Below are 19992 nucleotides of genomic sequence, written 5' to 3'. Positions count from 1 at the left end.
AGAGTGGGTGGCAGGAGAGGGTGGGGGCCAGGCACCCCCTGCCCGCCACCGGGCCACCCGTTCCTCCCCTGTCCCGGTGCATTTCCAGTCCAAACTGGTGGACGGGTAGAGAAGGAGCCCGGCCGCACTCGACGCCGCCTCGGGTGTGGATCAGGCCTCGTCCCCGGGTGGGCGCAACCCCCTCCTAATTTGCTCATTTTGGGACCCTTCCCCACAGCATCGCGTCCCCACGGGGGTCACCGCGTCCCCTTCACCTCAGCCCCCTCGCTCCCTCGCACCCCAGGGCTGCTGGTGCCCAGCCGGGGGGCCGGATCCGGCTCAGCCCTGGGCAGGGGCTGCTCTTCCTCCCCCTCCCCTGCCAGATGCAGAGATCAGCTTGTGATAACGCCCGCTGCTGCGCTGCCTCGCCGGCGGCGCGGAGCCTATCTCCTTCACACCATCGCCCCACAGCCTGCCGTGCCGCAGCGGCTGGGAACTGGCTCCGTGCCCTGCTCGGGGCTGCGCTCGGGGAACCGGGACGGAGCCCCCTCCGCCTCCTGCAGCCTCCTCTGCCTCCTGCAGCCTCCCCCAGGCAAAGAGGCCAGAGAACGGTCACAACTCATCACATGGATGCTCCCAGCCAGAGCCGGGGCAGGCCAGGGGTTGGGATTTCTCAAGAGCGGTTGAGTTTAAGGGTGTCTCAGGACCGAGGTCATGCGCCCGCATCCCCACAGGGTGCAAAATCAGCCCAGGGCCCCACAGGGCCGCCCCTGACCCTCAGCCCGCGGGCAGGGAGGCTGTAGGCCTCCTACAATAACATGGAGGAGCAGGTCTCGGCGGTGCTGCCGGAGCGGTGGTACCCGTGGTGGGAGGGACGGGGCTTCCCCATCCATGGGGCAGACCCTTTCCCCAGGTTAACCAGCAGCACCCTCACCCCGGCCATCGCCCCCCTGGACCCCGAGCCCTCGGCCAGTTCGCTGGCACCGTTCGGAGGGAGAAGCAGCAGCCCTTAATGAGGCCCATCGTGAGCAGGCGACGGAGGCGCGAAGCCCGGCTGCCCTCCCCGACTTCCCCCCGCTGCCGGGGATGCTCCGTAACCATCACCCTGGTGTCGTGCCCGAGGGCACCCCCCTCCCTTTGCGGCCCCGACTCTGGCTTCGGGCTCCCTCCGGCGCTGCCCCGCTCGGCGTTTCGCTTACCCAGCGCCTCCTGGGCTGTTTGCTTCCTCTGCGGTCCCAGCCCCGCCGCCTTCGGGGCCGCACGCTCTCCCCCTCGGCGCGGCGTTGCTCGCCCGTCGGCTCCTCCCGGGGTTCGGCGTAGCCCCTCTGCTCCCCTCTCCCAAATAACAGGGAAGGACAAGGCCGCTCCACGCCGGGGTCCCATGTGGGGCTGGGGGTCCCCGTGTCCGTTTTATCCCCTGTGTGTCACCCCGGGGACATTCAGCATCGCAAGGGCGAGCGGCTTGGGGCCGTGCCGTCGTGCCGCGGGCACTGAGGCTGAGCCGAGCCCAGCACCCGTGCCGGCATCTTCGCAAGCACAATCCCCCCGTGCCCACCCCGCAGCCCCCAGGCCTGGAACAAGCCCGGGGGGGGGGATGTCCCGAGCTGCAAGGGGGGCCCCGAAGGCTCTGCCCCGGCCGCACGCTGGTGCTGGCACCGCGGGGCCGGGGTTTGGCCGTGGCCCTGCCGTCACCCCCGGGGCTGGCAATGGTTTTTGTTTTGCTTTTGATTGTCCCATTTCTTGTCACCCACCAGGCCAGTAAACCCGAAACGTGCCGCCGTGCCGGGAACGGGGCCACAGGTGCAGGTTACCCGCAACGGGCACCCCGAACCCCTTCACCCCCGCGGCCGACCCGGCAACAGGGGTTGGCTCTGCCGGGGCTGGATGTGCCAGCACCAGGCTCGGCCCCTGCCCCATCCCCAGCCCCGGGGGGCACCCGCAGCCCAGCCCCCACCCCCCCACTTCCCTGGGGACCCAAAGAGAGGAGCGGGCTTCGGCCCCCCCACAGCGTTTCAGGTGGTGGAAAGGTTTTATTGGAGTCAGTGGCGTTGCAGAGAGCGCGGGTGCCTCCGCCCGGGGGTCCCAGTGCAGTGGGGGGGGGGCCACACCCGGCCGAGCCCCCAGGGGTGCGTGGGGGGTACGCGCCGTGGCACGGGGGGACATGCAGCGCGGAGCGGCTCGGCGGGGGGGACGGCACTGTGGGCCCCCCCCCTCTCCCGGCAGCTTTGAGGTAGATTGAACATGGTGGGGGGGACGGGGGTGACAGGGTGGGGGGGCTCGGGGTGAGCAGCCACCTGCAGCCCCGGGCTAAAGCAGGGGGGCCTGGTGGTGGTGGGGCTGCTGGGGGGGCTGCGCTGTCCCCACACTGGGGGGGGCCCACGGTCAGGGAGAGCCCCCGGGCCGCGGAGCCCAGTGCAATGGTGGGGGGGGTCCATGCTGCGCCTCGGGGTTCGTTTCTCAGCAGCATCGTTGTGGGGAGGAGGAAGAAATGGGGGGGGGGGGGAAGGGGTGCTTTTAATGTAAAAGACTGGAAAGATGCTTGAACCGGTGGGACGAGGTGAGGGAGACCGAGAACAAGCAGCTGCCCCCCCCCCCCCCCGCCCCACCCGCCCCCAAACCCAACTCTGCCCCAAGGAACCGGGGAAGGGGCAGCCCCTTCCCTTCACCTGCTTCCTGGGGGCCGGATCCAGAACCCGGCCCCTCGAATCCTCCCTGAGATCAAGCAGCGACACCCAAGGGTGCAGACGACACCCAAGGGTGCAGACAGGTCCCCTCCGGCCGCCACCCGGGACGGCGTTGTCCCGGCACCCCGATTCCAGCATCCAAACCCGGCGTGGATGCAGGGACGGGGGGTGAGGTGGGAGTGGAGGAGCCCACTTACGGGGGGCCGGGGGCTCCAGGGTGGGGGGCGGCTCAGTCTTTCCGTAGCTACTGAAGACTTGGAGGTATTTCGGGAGCCGTGTCGCTCCTCGTGTGTTTTCATGCAGCATCCAAAGACCGGGGAGGGGAGGGAGGCTCAGATCTTGCTGTTCTCCAGGTGCGAGTCGATGTGCTTCACCAGGGCATCGTCCGGGTAGCCGATGGGGAAGGCCAGCTGGCACAGCGGGCAGCTCCGCACCTCCGAGTCCACCGTCTCCAGCAGCAGCTGTGGGGGCACAGAGCGGTGCTGAGCCCGCTGCCCACTCCCCACGGGGGCCACGTCCCCCCCCTTCCTCCTTCCCAGCACCCTCCCGCCGCCGGGTGCGGGCTGGGATGCCGCGCAGCCGGTCAGAGATGGGGAAACCGAGGCACGCTGCGGGGCGACCGCCTTGCCTTGCGTGACGGTGGGGTTCCCTCGCCTTTCCCCCCGCCCCCAGCCCACCACGACACATCCCCGGGGGGGTCCCGCTTACGTTGATCGAGGGCCAGGACTGGGCGTGCTCTGCCCGGGCGTAGGCAGCGGCCGTCCGGTGCACGGCGTCGGCGTCGGGGATGGGGAAGCCGGCACAGAAGGAGGCACAGCGGATGGCCCCCACCTCGGGGCTGGGGGGGCTGGGGAGCGCCCACTCCTCTTCATCCGATGATTGCTTCTCGAAGCGCACGTGCTCCTCGAAGGGCTCGCGGGCGCTCAGGGGGGCCCCCGCGCCCCCCAGGTACACCTCGCCGTAGGGCCGGTGCTTGGGGAGCGTCGAGGCTTCGGGCTGGAGCCAGAGCGAGCGGCTCTGCTGGTACAGGGCCACGTTGCTCACCTCCGAGTAGCTGCGGCGGCCCTGGAAGCCGGCTTTGATGTGGTGGCTGGAGGGTTTGGCGTAGCCCAACTCCATCCTCTCGCCAGGGAGCCGGTGCGGTGACGCCGAGGCCGGAGATGGGCAGGGCGGCGGGGCCGGGGACCGGCGCTGTTGGGCGGGCGACTGGCTAGAGGGGGGCACTGGGGACCGGCGCTGCTGGGCAGGGGACTGGCAGGGGCCGGGGGCTGGCGAGCGGCGCTGCTGGGCCGGCGACTGGCTGGGGGGTCCCGGTGAGCGTCGTTGCAGCGCTGGCGACTGGCACTGGGGTGCTGGCGACCGGCCCGGCGGAGCGGGCGAGGGGCACTGCGGGGCGGGCGAGCGGCGCTGCTGGGCTGGGGAATGGCACTGGGACAGCGGGGAGTGGCGCTGGCCTGCAAAGCAAAATCGGGGGGGGCACAGAAAATACCCCCCATCAGCTCAACGGCACAGCAAAGACCCCTTTGTCACCCATGTGCATCCCGCACGGACGGGGTATGCGGCTGTGGGGATCCCCGGCGGGAGGGATGCTCCTGGGGAGGGATGCTCCTGGGGAGGGATGCTCCCAGGGACGGACGGACACACACAGGAGCTCAGCACTGGCCGGAGGACGAGGGCAGCCGGCGTGGTCTCCCCATTTTTTGCATCCCAGCCCCGTCCCAGCGCGGGGTGCAGCCCCCCCGGTCCCCCCCCCCTTACCGCCGTTGAGGCTCTTCTCCTGCAGCAGGGCGCGGAGGATTTGGCTTTGCAGGGAGCTGAGGTTCCTCAGGCGGCACAGCTCCTCCGTCAGCTCCGTGTAGGCCAGCGCCAGGTTCACCCTGCGGCGAGGACGAAGCGTCACCGAGGGCGAAGCAGCCCCGGTCCCCCGGCCAGGGGAGCCCCCCTGCCACGGGGTGCTGTGGGGCGCACCCAAAACTAACCCGAATTCGCGTTTTTAACTAAAAAGGGAAAAGTTGTGGCCGTGCACCGCCCAGCATCGTATCCGCGGCTGCCCCATGCGCCGGGAGCTGCCGGGAGCAGGAGGGAGGTGGGTGCCGCGCTCCCCGCCCCAGCTCTCGGAGGCCCTGACAAAGTCATCAATTCTTCCCCAACTTCGGTGTCGCTTTTCAAAACCATATTCTCTGCGGTGATGCGAAGGGAGAAGCCGTCTCCCGAGGGCCCCGCGGGGCTGGGGGCTCGACGCGTCCTCCTGCACCGCGCGCGGAGAGTTCAACTGAGCCGTTGTGACACCCCGGGGACCCGGGAGACGCCGCTCGTAACAGCAGCCGACAGGTCTGCCCCTGCCCGCCCTCCCGTCATCTCATCGGGGGGGTGGGGGGGAGAAGAAAATAGAGGAAAAAAGAAGAAAATAGAGGAAAAAAGAAGCAAAAAGGGAGAAAAAGGAGAAAATAGGAAAAAAAAAGAAAAAAAGAAGAAAATAGAGAAAAAGAGAAAAAAGAAAAGAAGAAAAACAAAAGAAGAAAAAAGAAGATAGAGAAAGAGAGAAAAAGAAAAGAAAGTGAAAAAGAAAGAGAAAGAGACGTTTCCTCAGCCGGGTCCCCATGCCACCCCCCAGGGTCCCCATGGCCCTGCCAGGGTGGCACCGAGGACACGAGCACCCAGGTGCCTCCCCAGACCCAGCTGCCCCCGAGACCCCCCCCCCACTTGCAGCCCTGCTGGCTCCCACCTCTCCTGCCTCAGTTTCCCCTCTGTGGCCCATCACGGGCACCCGCTCCGAGCCCAGGACCCCGGAGCAGAGGCTGCGGCCGCTCCCCAGAGCGGGGGGGTCCCGGCTCCCTCAGCCCCGCCGCTGGATTTTGAGTGCTTCCGTGGGGGGCCACCCCAGTCGTCGTCCCCCCCCCCCAAATCACGCTGAGGCGCAGGGAGGAAGCACCAAAACCGCAGCGCCGGGGCGGAGGAGCGAGCGGTGCCGGGGGTGGGCACAAGCAGCCCCCGTCCCCCACCCAGGTCACCCTGCCGGGACCCCTGCCTGCACGGGAGGGAGGGCAGGGACCTGCCCCATGGGTCCCTCTGGCAGCCCGGGGGTCTGCGAGGCTTTGTGGGAGGGTTGGTGCCAGGGGGAGGGAAACTTGAGGGGGTTCTTGGTGCCCCCCAGCCCCCAAAAAAGCTCTGTTTCAGGGCAAACTGTGGGGTTTTGATACGCAACTGCAGATAAGCTGTGAGAACAAAACAGCCGCCGAAAACCCGGCCGCCCACGCCTGCCCGGCTGCCGAAAGCACCGCGGAGCATCACTGCTCCGGCGAGAGCGGCCGGATTCTGTGGGACCGCGTGGGTCCCCCGTGGGTGCCCCGTGGGTGCCCCGTGGGTCCCCCGTGGCCCTGGCAGGCCGACCAACATCGTGTCCCCTCCTTGTCCCCGGCCAGAGATGCTGTGGCCGGTGGAGGGGGACAGCGGGGCTGCCAAGCACGGCCGAGACCCCCCCAGCCAGGACCACCAAAGCGAGGGGCTGGGGACAGAGGGGAGCGCTGGGGTACAACGCGTCCCCCCCGCCAAAAGCACCGGTGAGGGGCACCAGACCCAGTCTGGGCGGGGGGGGGGGGGGGGGGAGCAGCACAGCAAACGCTACCCCTCGCCCCTGCAGCGCGGTCAGGACCCGGAGAGACGCCGACCGCATCGCATCCCTCCTCACACCCCTGCCGCCCCACCGCAGGGCTGCCCCCCACACCCCCAGCGCCACAGGGTCCCCAGGAACCCCGGGGGGGGGGGGGGGGGGGAAACACAGACAGCAGCGTCTTCGTATCACGGGGACTGGGGCTCGGTCCCCACCCTCGGTGGCAAAGTTAATCTGTGGTGTGTGGGTGCTGGCCAAGGTGCAGACCCCCCCCTGGGTGGGGGGGGGAGGAAGGGGTGACCTCGAGAGAGTCACACCTAGTAAACAAGAAGCCGGCGAAGAGCGAACTAAAAGCAGAAACCACAGGCGTAGCTGCCATCGCCACCAGGCTGGGGGGAGCGTGGGCTGGGGGGGGGGCCAGGCGCAACCCCAGCAGCTGCTCAGCCCCCCCCCTTTGCCGCAGGACAGGGGTCGAGGAGCCGGGGAGGGGAGCAGGGGACGGGGACGTGCCAGCGCGGCATCGTTGGCAAAGGAGGCGGCGAGCAGGGCGGCAGCCGCGGCACGGGCGCCCGTGGGTGCGAGTTTTATATAAAACCCACAAAATCCCACCAAAATGGTGTCAGGAGCAGGGCAGCGAGAGGGCACAGGGTTGGCGGGGGCGGGGGGGGTGCTCCGACCCGCCTGCACCCAGCACCCCCGGCTTTCGGCACTGGGTCACCCCTGGATGGCGGCAGCGACGTCCCGGGGACGGATCCTGCAAAGCTTTCCAGCACCCCCCACCCTGCCCCCCCCGCGCTTTTCCCTACGATTTGGTCCCGGCTTTTCCCTGTGCCGAGGAAGCGCAAGTAGGAACGGCCGTGACCTCAGAAAGGACAAAAAAACCCCGACAAAACCAAGAAAAGAAACAAAACAAAACAAAAAAGGAGGGGGCCGGAGGGACCCCCGCCCCGCTCACGCCGCGGTGGCACGCTGACTAATTCAGCAAAAGCCAGCCAAAAAAAGTCACCTAGAGATGGCAAGCGCCGATAAGGTGCCTTTCACACCAAAAAAGCGGTGGAGAGGAGCGGGTTACAAAAAAGAGCTGTATTTACAAGAAAAGAGCGGGGAGGGAAAGGCTGTGCCCGGGGCGGGGGGGAAGGTGCCCCCAGGCCGGGGGGTGAGGGGTGGGGAGCCAGCCGTGCCTCAGTTTCCCCACCCCAACCCGGGGAAGGCGGGCTTAAAAGCAAGGTGGGTTTGGGAAATGTTAATACAGATACTTGGAGTTTTATTTCCCGGTGGGGGCTGGATATTGTGGGCAGGGGGACAGGGAGAGGGGGGACCGGCCGCAGCAGGGACAGCACGGGCAGCGGAGCTCAGCTCTCCCGGCCACGGCGGGGCTGAGCTTTGCGAAAAATGAAGTGAATTAAGGGGGGGAAGTGTGCGGAGGGTTATTGAGGACCCCCCCCCCCAGGATGGGCAGCGGGGAGACGGGGCGGCAGCCGCCTGGCCGCAGCCCCCAGGGATGCCAGCGTGGATGCAGCCGGCCCCCCCGAGCCCCGTGCGCTGATTTATGCTGGGGAGACAAGAAACGGCAAAAACATCCAACACCTCGGGAAAAGGAGGGAGAACCCCCCCCACACACACACAAACACACCCCAGCATCTTCCCAGCCCCGCGCCAGGCGAATCCCCGCGCGTCACCTTTTATCTGTCCACAGCTTGGCACGGGCTGCCGGCCCCGGCGCATCGCTGCCCGGCGCAGCCCGACGTGCCCGGGGGAGCTGCGATGCCAGCCCCACGCGTCCTGCCCGGCCTCACGGTATTGGGGGGGGGGGGGGAAGAGGGGTGCGAAGTCCTGCTGCCGCAGCCTCGCAAGCGCCGGCCGCAGCGGGGACGCGTGTGCGAGGCTGGAGCGGCGAGGATAGCGGGGTACCGCGGCCGTTGCCTAATTAAATGGGTTACGGATGGCTGCTTTTAGGGAAAGCCTCAGCGCCGGCACAGAGCCGCTTCGCACGCCCCGATGCTGGGGTCGGCCCCGGGGACGGTTAAGGGGTCCGGCTGCGGGAAGCAGCTCCTGCCCTGGCACAGCCGTGCCGCCTCCCCCGGCTCTCCTCAGCCCTCCCCAGACTTGGGGGTGTCTGGGCCCAAACCCCCAAATGCGGGGTGCCCAGTCCCTGTCCCAGTGCCACACGGCACCCCGGGGTGCCCCCATGGAGCCCCCAGAGCTCATGGCTGCAGCGAGGGGGAGGCCAGGAAGAGGCGCAAGGACCAGAGGAGGGGACTCGAGCACCGGCACCGCGATGGCTCCGCGTTAGTTACACCATCGCAAAAAGAAACGCTGCCGGCAGGGTTTGGTGCAGAGCGGGACTGAGCTGGAGAAGGGGCAGCCAGCGGCCCGGACACGCTCCTGGTGCTGCCCGGTGCAGCCAGGCCGGCATCCCGCAGCCTGGCACGGCTGTGTGGCACGGCTTGGTGCTGTACGGTGCTGTACGGTGCCTGCACGGCAGCCACAAGCCGTCAGTGCCCTCTGGAGGCAGCGGCACGGTCGCCGAGCCGGCACCGCGCAGCCTGTACGGTGCCGGACGCTGGACTGTGGCCACCCGGCGCCTGGAGCTCAGTTCAGCTCCAAATTCCCGGGGCGTAGCGGGTGCTTTTGGAGTGCGGGATCCCACCTGCCTGCAGCCCTTCAATGGGGGGAAGCCCCCGGGGACCCTGCCCAAAGGGAGTCCTGCTCCCCCCCAGGACACCCTGAACGTGAAGCCCAGCGGTGCCCCAGCAGAGACCCCCATGTGCCCCCATCCCTCCCTGCCAGGCCGGGGACCCCCCCCCACCGCAGCCCAGCCCTCGCCCCAGTCCATCCCCAGCACTTACTGGTCGTCGCCCACCTTCTTCACCCAGGCCATGTCCCGCTCCGACTGGTCCTGGGGAGAGCAGACATCCCGTCAGCACCCGGACCCCCACCCACCGGGTGGTCCCGCGTGGCCGGACCCTGCCCCGTACCTGCTCCCGGGTGTCCTGCAGGTGCTTCAGCTCCGCCTGCAGCCGCTCGCACTCGGCCTTGAGATGCTCCTCGCGGTGCTGGGCGCGCTGCGTCTCCTGCCGCGCTGCCTCCAGCTCAGCCTCCAGCCGCCCCGCCGCCTCCAGCCCCCGGCTCTGCCAGCCCCCGGCACGCTCCAGCACTGCGGGCAGGGCACGGCTCAGCCCCCGGCACGGAGCTCGGGCTGCCCCGCCGGGGCGGGGGTCCCGGGTCCCGCGGGGCAGGGAGCGGGGCAGCTCACCGTGCGTCAGGCCGGGGTTGGGGTGCAGGGCGAGGAAAGGCACCTCCTGGCCCGGCAGCGGGGCACCCAGCCCGGGGAAGGTGCCGCCGCCGTCACGCTGCCGCAGCTGCTGCTCCAGGCTCCGGATGCGGTTCAGATGCGTCTCCACCAGCGCCCGCTGCCCAGGGAGAGGGCTGAGCCCCACTGGCACCGCACCCCCTCCCCGGGGTTCACCCTGCCCTGCCCCGGCAGACCCGGCACTCGGGGTCCCCGTGGAGCTGGCGGCCGTTGTGGCAGGGTGATGGGGGGGGGGGGGGGGATCTGTCCCCAGCACGCGGCCAGTCTAGAAGAGGGTGGCACGGCAGGGGTGGCCCCCCAGGCTGGCGGAGCGTCGTGCCGGATGGGGTGGGGGAAGCTGGGGATGCCCGGCCCGCCCCGAGCGCACGGCGCCAGGACAGGGACACGCGCCACGCTGGAGCCGGGAGCATCCCTCGGCAGGGCGGGAGCGGGAAGAGACGGGGTAACGCCGAGCCGTCTGCATCACTACAACCCCCAGCGCGGCCATAACGGGGGCGAGCAGCCGCGGCCCCCCCAGCCCTCCATCCCCACCGAACGCCGGCGGTGGCACCAGCAGCGCCGCGGGACGGAGAAGCCGTTTGCCCAGCTGCTGCCATGGAGAGGGGAAGGGGACCCCGATGTCCCCAAGCACCGGTCCCTGCCAAGCGACACCCGCTGGCACCCACCATCTCTCCGAGCTCGGTCTCCAGGTCAGCCTTCTCCACGCACAGCTTCTCGTAGGCCTGGATCATCTCCTCCAGCTGCTCCTCCCGCTCTTTGCTCTTCTGCAGCTGCCGGGGAGGCAGGCGGGGGTGGGTGGGCAGCTCGGGGACCCCCCACGTCCCCTGGCCCCGCCGGCCCCGCTCACCTCGTGCTGGAACTGGTTGAGCTGCTGCTGCAGCGACGCCTTCTCACTCTTGAGCAGCGACGTCTCCTTGGCCTCGTAGAGGGAGAAGATGTGCTCCTCCCCGAACTCACCGATCAGCGGGTACTGTGGCCGTGGGGCAGAGGCATCAGCGGGGACCCCCAGCCCCATGTGTCCCCGTCCCCCCCCGGCTCCCCTAGCCCCTCACCTTGACCTCGTACATCTTCAGCCGGCGCTTGAGCGTGGAGTTCTCCCTCTCCAGCCCCGTCAGCCTGTTCTTGATGTCGTCGTAGGCAGTGATGAGGGCAAAGTGGGAGGCCGAGCACATCTCTCCCGAGAGGTCGGTGTTGGGGCTGTCGAGCCAGTCCTCGTCCGGCCCCAGCGCCTCCTGCGTCAGGATGCTGATGTCGTCCTCGAACATGGAGTCCATGTCCTGCCTGGGGGGGGGAGATGGACGGACAGACAGCCGCTGGTGACCCCACGGCCTCACTCCCCGGGCGAAGCGGGGATGAACCCAGCCGGGGGCAGCCCTAAGCCCCTGGAGCGGGCTGGGCTGCGGGGCTGTGGGTGCGGGATCCAGCCTGGGGCAGGGGGAGTCGTGGATCAGCCCCCACCGAGCCCGGCCGGGTCCTGGGGACAGAGCAGGGTCTGCAGGGGCTCGGCGTGTCCCAGCGGCAAAGGGCGATGGAGGAAGGACGGTCCCAGGAGCCGCCACCGGCGGCGGCTCCATCCCCGCAGCGTCCCCCGGCGCAGCGGGGGGACACCGGCCAGGCGATGGCCTCTGCCCCCGCCCGGGGAAGGGGGGGGGGACGGGGGTCCTGGCAGCCCCCACAGCAGGGGCCATCCCCACCAGGGACAAGGGTGGGAGTCAGGGCGGCAGAGAGCATCCCCGGTGGAGTGGCCCCGGGGGGACGCGGTGACTTTCCCCATGTCCCCCCAGGAGCAAGCACCAGAAATAGCGGCCGGTGTCGCTGCCTCCCGCCCCGCACCGCACGCGAGCTGCTTCCCGCCCTCCCACGCCTCCGCGGCGGCACGCAGCCCTCGCCGTGCTCTACATACCGGTGCTGCCGCTCTCCCCCCGGGGAGCCGCCTGCCTCACGGCACGGCCCCCAAGATGGCCCCGGGGGGGGCCTGATCCTGCCCGTCCCGCTCTGCCGCACTGCCCGGCACCGCAGGATTTGTCCTCGATCGAGGATTTTGAGTGGTCGAGGCTCCCAGAAGCAGAGCCTCTGCTTTTGGCTCTGCCACGGCTCCCGGGCCGCTTGGCACAGCCGACCCGGCGAGGAAAATACGCCCCAAGCCGGCGAGGAGGCAGCGTCTGCAGTACTGAGCCACGGCACCCGCACGTGATGCTCTGGCACTGTCCCTCCATCCCGGCTGGGGACCCCGCAGGCACCGAGGTGGCCGCTGGCTGCGCGCAGCCTCGCCGGCTTGGGCCAACATCTGGGAGCCACGGCCACCCAAATAATTCATAGCACAAAGGTGGGAGAGGGAGGCGATACCTGCAGGGTGACGGGGGGGAGCAGGGGACGGCCTGGTCCCCCCAAGCCGCCACCAGAGCCGGGGGCCAGCCCAGCCCCGCTGGCACCCCCAGCCCCGCTCTGCCCCGGGGGGCAGACCCCCCCGGCTGCTCCCGCAGCCCCAGCTCGGCCGGGGTCGGGCTGCCGCAGCCGTGCGTTTTGCAGCCTCCACTGGGATGAGGAGCACGAAACGCAGACGGACCCCCAGCACCGCGACCCCTCCTCTGTCCCCACTGTGAGGGCTTTAAAGCCACCCCCACGGGGCAGCGATGGAGGGGACGGGGCACCCAGGATCCACCTCTGCTCGGGCAGGGAGGGGACCGTCATCATCCTCCATGGGGAAACTGAGGCACCCCCATAAGCCAAGATGAGACTTCCAAGCCCCTGGTGACCCCCTCAAAGCAAGGCCCCAGGATTTCTGGGTTGTGGGGCCGGTGTGTGCCCAGACCCCTGCCTGGGGGTCCTGGGGGCACCATGCGGGTTGGAGGGGGAGCCCCCAGAGCCAAGGGACGGGACCCTCTCCCTCCCCAACACACAGAGCCCGGCAGCAGCTCTGCACCTACGGCCTGGCCCAGAGTCCCCTGGCCTGGCCCTGCTGCTCCCCAAACTGTGCCTCGGTTTCCCCGTCTGTATCACGCTGTGACACTTGCCTTGCAGCGGGCCCCGGGCGCGGGGCGAGGCGGTGCGGGCTGGGCAGGGCTGCGGCACAGGCACGCGTGTCTCAGGCGTCGGCAGCGCAGGCAGGGAGCCGTGGTGGGCAGGCGCTCACAAGATCAGCCACGAGAGGGTCAGCGGGAGATGGCGGTGCTGTCATTAGGCTCCAGGGGCAACGGCGGAGGTCCCCACGGCACCGCACCAGCTACGCTCCCTCCACATTCCCAGCGGTCGGCCCCTCCTCGAGGCCTACAAATGCCTTTAAAGAGAGCAAAAATGGGGCTGCAGCTCCCCGGCACCAGGACGCTGCAGGAGGGCTCGGCTGGCGAGCAGCAGCTCACCGCCCCGGTGCACCGGCAGGGACGGGAACGCGCTGTGCCGGGCAGCAGATGCCACCGGGCTGCCGGCATCCAGCTGGCATTTGGGGAGAGCCACCACGCAGCTGCCTGGCCCCCCAACACGGCCCCGCTCGGGGGTTCTGGGAGGATGCGCTCAGTGGGACCGAGCTCCGTCGCAGCCCCCAGCCACGCACCCCCTGCCCTGAGCCTTGGGGGGCTGCGACCGGTACAAGCCCCCTCCTCACTGCTGTAACCTCCCTGGGTGCTCTCCCCGCTGCTGGGGGTGGGAGGGGCGGGGGGCTCTGGGGGGCTGCAGGGAGGGGGCTGGTGGAGGCCAGGACATGGCGCCACTGCTACGGCCCCGCGTGAACGTGGAGGGGCTGCAAACCTGCGTGCAAACCTGCGTGCAAACCTGCGTGCAAAGGCGGCCGGCAGCGAGCGTGCCCCCCGACCCCGGGAGCGGGGCCCGGGCAGGCGGGTGAGCCCGGGCGGAGGTCGGGGGCACCGGCGGGCGGGGAGGGGGGGGGGGGGGGGGCCAGCCTGCGGCGGCCCCGGCACCTCCGGTAAACCCTCCCCGAGAGCCCCCGGCCCGGCCCGGTGCCGCCCGCCCCTCCTGCGCCCAGCCCGGTGCCGCACCGCGGCGGGGGTCGCCGGGCAGGGGACGGGGTCGGAGACGCAGGAGGAGTCCGGGGCGGAGCCGGGGATGGAGCCAGGGCTGGGGATGGGGATGGAGCCGGGGATGGAGATGGAGCCGCGGGCGAGGGGGATGGAGCCGGGAACGCGATGGGGCCGGAGGAGGCCGGGAGCCGCCGGGCAGCGGGGGCCCGGGGAGGGCGGGGGCTGCTCGGTTCCCCCGCCGGCCCCGGCCCAGGCCCCGCACTCACCGGCGACGCGACGCGATGCGATGCGATGCGGCAGCGCCCGCAGGGATGCGGCTCCGTCCCCGCCCCGGTCGGTCGCGGTGTCGGTGTCGGTCCCAGCCCGGTCCCGATCCCAGTCCCGGTCCCGGCCGCCCCCGCCGCAGCCCCGGCCCCGGCCGCCGTTTCTTCCGCTCCGGAGACACCGCGAAACCACGTGGGCACCGGGCAGCCGCCAGCCCCTCCCCCCGCCACGCGCCGGTGCCGCCCCCGGGGCTGCGCCCCCCCCCCCCCGGGCACGGCCGGTCCCCGGGATGCTCCCGGGGGGGACGCACACGCTGCCCCGGACCCCCGCCCCGCTGCAGCCCCCCCCGGAGCCGCCACCCCCTGCCCTGCCCCGGGGGGAGGGGGGGGGGGGGCCACACACCGGACCCCAGCCCCCTCCTGCGGCCGGGGGACCCCCCTCCCCAGCGGGGCCGACCCCGGGGCCGGGGGGCTTCTCCCCTCCCGGGCGAGGGCAGAGCAGCACCGCAGCCACGCGCCGTGGGGGCTGGGCTCCCCCCCCCGAGAACATTTTATTCCCTGAATTGTTCTCTCAGAGCCGCTTCCATTATGGAATTACATTTTTTTCCCTTTGCTGCGCAGGGTTATTAATAGCTGCTCTCCTTTCGCCGGCACCGCTGCTGCCGGGGGCTCCACCGGCGAGCCCTGTGCTGCGGGGGGACAGACCCCGGCCAGCCTGGCGCCCGCAGACCCCGAGGACCGGATGGACAGACCCACGGCACTGTGCGGACAGACCCACGGCACTGGCTGACCCCACCGGCACGAGCATCCCTGCCGAGGCCTCGTCCCACCCCACCGGAGGACCCAGGGGGGAAGCAGAGCCCCAGGGATGGTGACCGGGGGGGGGGAACTTCGCTCCTGCCCGGGCACCAGCAGCAGAGGTGATCCAGGAGACGTCAGCACGGTGCGATCCTGCGTCCCGGCCATCCGCCTCCATCGTGCGACGGCTCGTGCCGGGCTGGGGGAAAAGGTGTCGGTGCGAAACCAGGCAAAGACGACGCTTGGCTTCACCCAGCCCCTGTCCCCCCCCTTCGGAAACCCAAAGGGAGCAAAGCCCCCGGCCAAGGAGCTCCCATGGGGCCCCCGTCCTAGACCCCCCTTCCCGGTGCTATGTTTAGCGCAGCTGTATCATCGCTTGGATGGAGCCTGGGCTGCGCCGGGAGAGCGCGGCGGTGATTCAGCGTGCGGAGCCTCGCCGCCGGAGCAGGAGCGGGGCTGCCGGCAGCACGGCCGGACCCCCCCTGCCCGTCCCAGGTTGGCATCGGTGGGTACCGCCTGTGGGATGCCACAGCACTGGGTGATGCCCATGGCTGGAGCAGGAGCCGGGTGCTGCACCGGGGGTTTCTCAGCCGAAAACGCAACGTGAGGCCCAGGAGGTTTTGGGAGGCCGATGCCAGGCGAGCACCGGCTGCTCCGAGACTTCAGCGAGCAAAGAGCGGCCGTTTCCATCTGAATTCCTGCCAGGGAATCGGCGCGTTGCCTTTGGCGCATGGCCTGGAGAAGTCAACAGCTCTTGGGGGCTGGGTGGGTCGCGGGGCTGGGCTGAAAGGCAGGAGAGGACCACGGGCCCTGGGGAATCAAACGGGTGTGGGCAGGGGCAGGCAGGAGCCGGGGGGCCGGGCTCTGCCGCAAACAGGGCCTCGGAAAAATCCCGAGCGCCAGCTCCGGCTTTGCTCACGCTGGCAGATTGCTGCAAAGCGCTTTGAAGTGCAAATTAAGGTTTTCCATCAGGTTCGAAGTTAATTTTGACGCAAAGAAAACAGCACGGCCTCAGCCCCGCGAGCGCGATGCAGGCAGGCATCGGGCCGGGGATGGGCAGCCCGACGGGGGTGCAGCCCAACGCTCCCCCCGAGGGGCTGCACGCAGGGGACAGGGTACAGACGTTCACCGTGCATTAAGGAAAAGCCTTGCAGCCGCCCTGGGAGCTGTCGCAGGGGCAGCCGTGGAGAGGAGGAAGGCAGAGGGAGACTTTAGAGGCAGGAGGAGCGATCCAAGCTCCTGTGACCATCGCCCACGTAAGCCAGGCCCTGGGATTTGGGGTCCCCATCGCACCTCCACAGCTAACGCGCCATCCAGGACCACGGGTATGGGCAGAGCCGGATCCAGCCCGGCCGCCCTGCGGGATGCTCTGCTCTTTCCAAGGCTGCAGCTCTTCCCCTGCGGTTTCCCCAGCAGCCGCCCCACCGCCCCAGAGCAGCAGGGATGCCGGCGGCAGGAGGCGAGGGCAGCGCAGGGCATCCTCCCCCACAGCCTTTTCTCCTCCTCCCAATAGTTTCTGCAAAGTTTTAAGCTGAGGGCAGCATCAGGAAAGGTCCCCCCGACTGGCAGAAGTCCCTCGCCCACCTTCGCTGCTGCCTCTGGGGCACTGGGGACCGGCCTCATCCTGCAAAGGGAAGATCACCCAACAGCAAGGGCAGGCTTGCAGCACCCCTGGACATTTGGGGCGCAGTCGTCGAGAGATGCAACGCCCAAAGTGACAGGAACGGCTCTACAGCCAGCTTTCACAGTAATTATTGCAAAACCAGGTAAAATCCCTGCTTTCCAGCAGTGTTCGTGCATGGGAACTCACCGGGCAGAGCGACCACAAGTCGTCTGTTCTGCAGCGGTCCCGCTCACCGGCCGCCCCAGGCAGTCGAGCCTGAAGACAAAGGCACCTGCCCACGCTGTAATGGTGCCGGCAGGCAGGGATGCGGGCAGGGCTCCACGCGTTCACCCCATCAGACTTCGCCTTTCATCTCCCAGCTTTGCTCGCAGCAGAGGAAACACCAGCACGCACCTCCCTGCCCAGGAGCTCCGCCGGCTTCTCAGCTGCTTCAGAATCCTGCTCAAAACCACGTTTCTCCACCCCCCCCAATATTACACGGGCCTCCGCTGCCTGCCGAGGACGGTCCCTCGTGCTCCCTTCCCTGCTGCCCGGCTGTGCTCTCACCCTGCGGCTGGGGGCTGCCTCCCCCTGCATTTCCAAGCATCTCTCACGCCTGCATCTCTCCCAGATCCCTATGAACTCCGTAACTGAATTATTTAACTAATGCATTTTGGGTACGCTCGAGGTCTCGGCTAATCGGTGCACTTGCACAGCGCCCACGGCAGAGAACGATGGAGAGCAGGGGAAGAGTAATCCCTCCTGACCCCCAGCCTGCGTGAAGAGCCTGTGTTACTGGGAGGCTGCGCACTCCCCCGGGTTCACACAAGGCCTGAGCTGTGATAGAAACATCAGTCAAACCCCAAAACGTCACCTTCATCCTCCTCAGTGACTGTCTCTCATTTGTTATCCCCATTAACCACATTCAGAAGGAACGAAGGAACCTGTCAGATCCCTCAATCAAGGCTTTACTTGCCTGAGCAAAATTATTTTGTGCATTTATGGTGGAGGCAGTGTTGGGCTCCTCAGTTATTACCCATGAAAAAAATTACCCTGGCTGCCTTTTAGCAGGGGACACTTCAAATCCCCACCGGTGACGCCCGGCAGCATTAGCCTGCAGCCGGCTGAGGTTTTCCCTTCCACCCCCCTCACCTCCGGCTGCCACCGGGACGAGGCCGAGCAGTCAATTCGTCCATCGGTTCCTGCTCACGAACAGGGTCTAAGGCGGGAACACAAAACTCCATTCGCCCCAGCAGGCACAGACACGGTTGTGGAAGTGCTCTTGCGAGCAGAGGGGTCAGAGCGGCGCAGAGGCATCTTTACGGAGAGAACCTCATCACCCGGCCGCGCGGAGTGGAAAACCTCAGACCGTTTTCCACTTGGCTTATCCGGCCCCACTGTGGAACAGCGGCTGGCTTGAAAGAAGAGCCCCGCCTGTTCAAAAAGCCAGCACTGAGCTCGCGTCCCACCTGCGCAAGGCATCCCTGGGTGGGCTAAAGGCATCCCTGGGTGGGCTAGAGGCATCCTCGGGCTCCCCAGGGGTGCCCGAGCACCCACTCCACACCCCGAGCACCCTCACCGAGGTGCTCACCCCCCTGCCTTCAGTGCAAAGGCTGCAGTAACGTTGCCAGCCCGGTGCTCACATCGGTGCCCGGTGGGGGCTGCGACCCAGCAACCAGGACCGGCCGCATCGCGCTCTCAAGCTCCCCGAAAGCCACGGCTCTGAGCATGGAGCAATTTCGCTAAAACACAGAGGCAGCTGCAGGCAGGGACGAATGAAACGATGATGTTAGCCAGCACCAGAGAGCTGCAGCGGCGGAACTCTGTGTCCACGCCGTTTCTCACCGTAGGCTCGAGCTCGGCCCGGCAGGACGCAAGTGAAAGGCTGCGAGTCCTCGCACGACCCTGCTGCTGCCTGATCCCCTGTCCTGGCCACGGGAGCGACAAGTGGAGGAGGATACAGGGGAGTATAAGCAGGGGAAAGCTGCATCCTGTGACCGGAGAGCGTAAAGCCCTGTAAGTCCCCGTGCTGGAGCCCATCCCTGATCAGCACAGCCCTTCCGTAATCGTCCTGCTCCTGGCTAAGCACCCGCGCAGCACATCCAGCTCCTGGGCGCTCGCAACAGGGAGGCTGGACATCTCGCATGTGGACTCCCCGGTATTTCGGTTGTGGCAGGAAAGCCCCGTGTCCCTGCCAGGGGAGGGTACACGAGCGATGCCACTGTAGCCATGAAGCGCCTGGGTTTCGCAGGGGGGATGCTCCCCATCGCGGGAAAGCGTGGTTTGCTCCAGCGCTCCCCGGTAGCCGACACACGGACCGTTCGCTGCCGCAACGTGCAAAACCACCCGCTCCGCTCGCAGCCAGCACCTCAACAACAGGGTTAAGGAAAGCAGTTGTAAAATTAAGGTCCCCTCAGCTAGAAAGTTTCATTCCAGAGCAGCGACTCCAGCTCAAGGGCCACGCTGACCACCCTGTCCCCCTGCGCTGCCATCGTGCCACCCTCACGGGTGGGAAACTGCTGCGTTCAGCAAGTGCTGGTGGTGCCAGACAGCGACAGCGAGCTACAGCAGCCTTCGCAGGAGGGCACCGAGGCCACGGTATCACCTCCGAGACTAGAAAATCAAGTTGTTGGTTGTTTTTTCCCCCCCCCAAGGCTTCAGGGAAATCGGGTTTTCTCCTCTCCCTGAAGGAACGCGGCCGTCGCGGGGGAGCTCGGCACATCAGCCCGCTCACCTCGAGCCACCCATCGCCAGAAAGATGCTAAATAATAAAATCCAGCGTTGGGAGAAGAGACCGAGCTCCTGCTCCCAGAAATAGTTCTGCACGGCCCCGCTATCCTCGGGTGCCGGAGTGGCACATATGGCTGATGACACATTGCTGTCACCTCCGGCTCCCCCAAAGAGGAAACGGGCGATCGTCACTCATTGAGCGCACACCCACACAGTCTCTCCGAGCCACCGCGGCGGGGGAAGATTGCTGGCAGGAGGAGACGCGGCAGGCTCTGGGAAAATGAAGCGGCAAAAAAAAGTAAGGAAAACAAAAATAAAGCGGTTTTTTTTAATTATTATTATTATTATTATTTAGAAGGTAAATAAATCGGTCCTACCGATTTGTTAGTAATTGGGTCCTTTCCAATCGTTATTACCGAGCGGGCGCAGCCGGCGGGGAGGTGGTGCAGCGACGGCGCTGGCGTGTCACGGCGGGTTAAAGTCTTTGCTATCAGAAGGCAGACGAGCACCGAAGCGCCGGTTCCTTCGCTAGGTACGACTGACAAATTGACAAAATTAAGTTAATAAAGGAATTTGTTTGGGAGCTAAAATTTCAGGATTGCATTAATGGGCACTTTTAGAGATTAAACTTTTCCCCCACCTGCATGCAGAGGTTAGTTTAGAAGGAAGGGGCACGACACCAAGTGCCAGAGGGGAGCTACCGCTGGCAACGCCACCTTCACAGCCCTCCCAGGCAGCCGCACGTCTCCGGCAGCGCCGAGTCTCCGGCAGCGCCGCGCAAGCGATGCCCAGCCCAGGCTGCCAGCGGAGGCAGGCTCTGCTGAGACAAGCACATTGTGGATTTTAGTGCTGAAATGGCACTTGGAGGAAGAGGAAAAAATAAAAAATTCAAGGATTTATTCTATTAATTAAATCTGCCAAGCAGTGAAACCAGCTCTTAAAAAAAAATTTTATAAAATAGGTATTTGGTCCTCCCTCTACAGCCAGCAGTAACAGGATTAAGGGATAACGGGCACGGGGGGGGGGGCACCGGACCAG

General features: G+C 67.5%; 1 protein-coding gene across 3 annotated transcripts; it reads right to left on the bottom strand.

Moving 5' to 3' along the window:
• Positions 1-2403: 2403 nt before the first annotated feature.
• Positions 2404-13945, bottom strand: TBKBP1 (TBK1 binding protein 1). 3 transcript variants are annotated; one of them, XM_075522721.1, is made up of 11 exons: positions 13827-13945; positions 12597-12863; positions 10639-10863; positions 10434-10556; positions 10252-10356; positions 9530-9686; positions 9252-9430; positions 9123-9172; positions 4422-4540; positions 3372-4117; positions 2404-3124 (listed from the first exon to the last, which is right to left on the bottom strand). In XM_075522721.1, the coding sequence occupies exons 3-11, from the start codon at positions 10858-10860 to the stop codon at positions 2996-2998; spliced, it is 1830 nt and encodes a 609-aa protein (XP_075378836.1). In that variant the 5' UTR covers positions 10861-10863; positions 12597-12863; positions 13827-13945; the 3' UTR covers positions 2404-2995. The 3 variants fall into 3 exon arrangements, with proteins under 3 accessions (XP_075378836.1, XP_075378838.1, XP_075378839.1); XM_075522723.1 differs by having other exon boundaries at positions 10252-10350; XM_075522724.1 differs by lacking the exon at positions 10434-10556 and having other exon boundaries at positions 10252-10350.
• Between the last annotated feature and the right edge of the window lie 6047 nt (positions 13946-19992).

Source organism: Mycteria americana, chromosome 22 (assembly GCF_035582795.1).
Source record: "Mycteria americana isolate JAX WOST 10 ecotype Jacksonville Zoo and Gardens chromosome 22, USCA_MyAme_1.0, whole genome shotgun sequence".
NCBI lineage: Eukaryota > Metazoa > Chordata > Aves > Ciconiiformes > Ciconiidae > Mycteria > Mycteria americana.
Note: the sequence above shows the minus strand (reverse complement) of the source record. Positions and strands in the feature narration are given on the sequence as shown.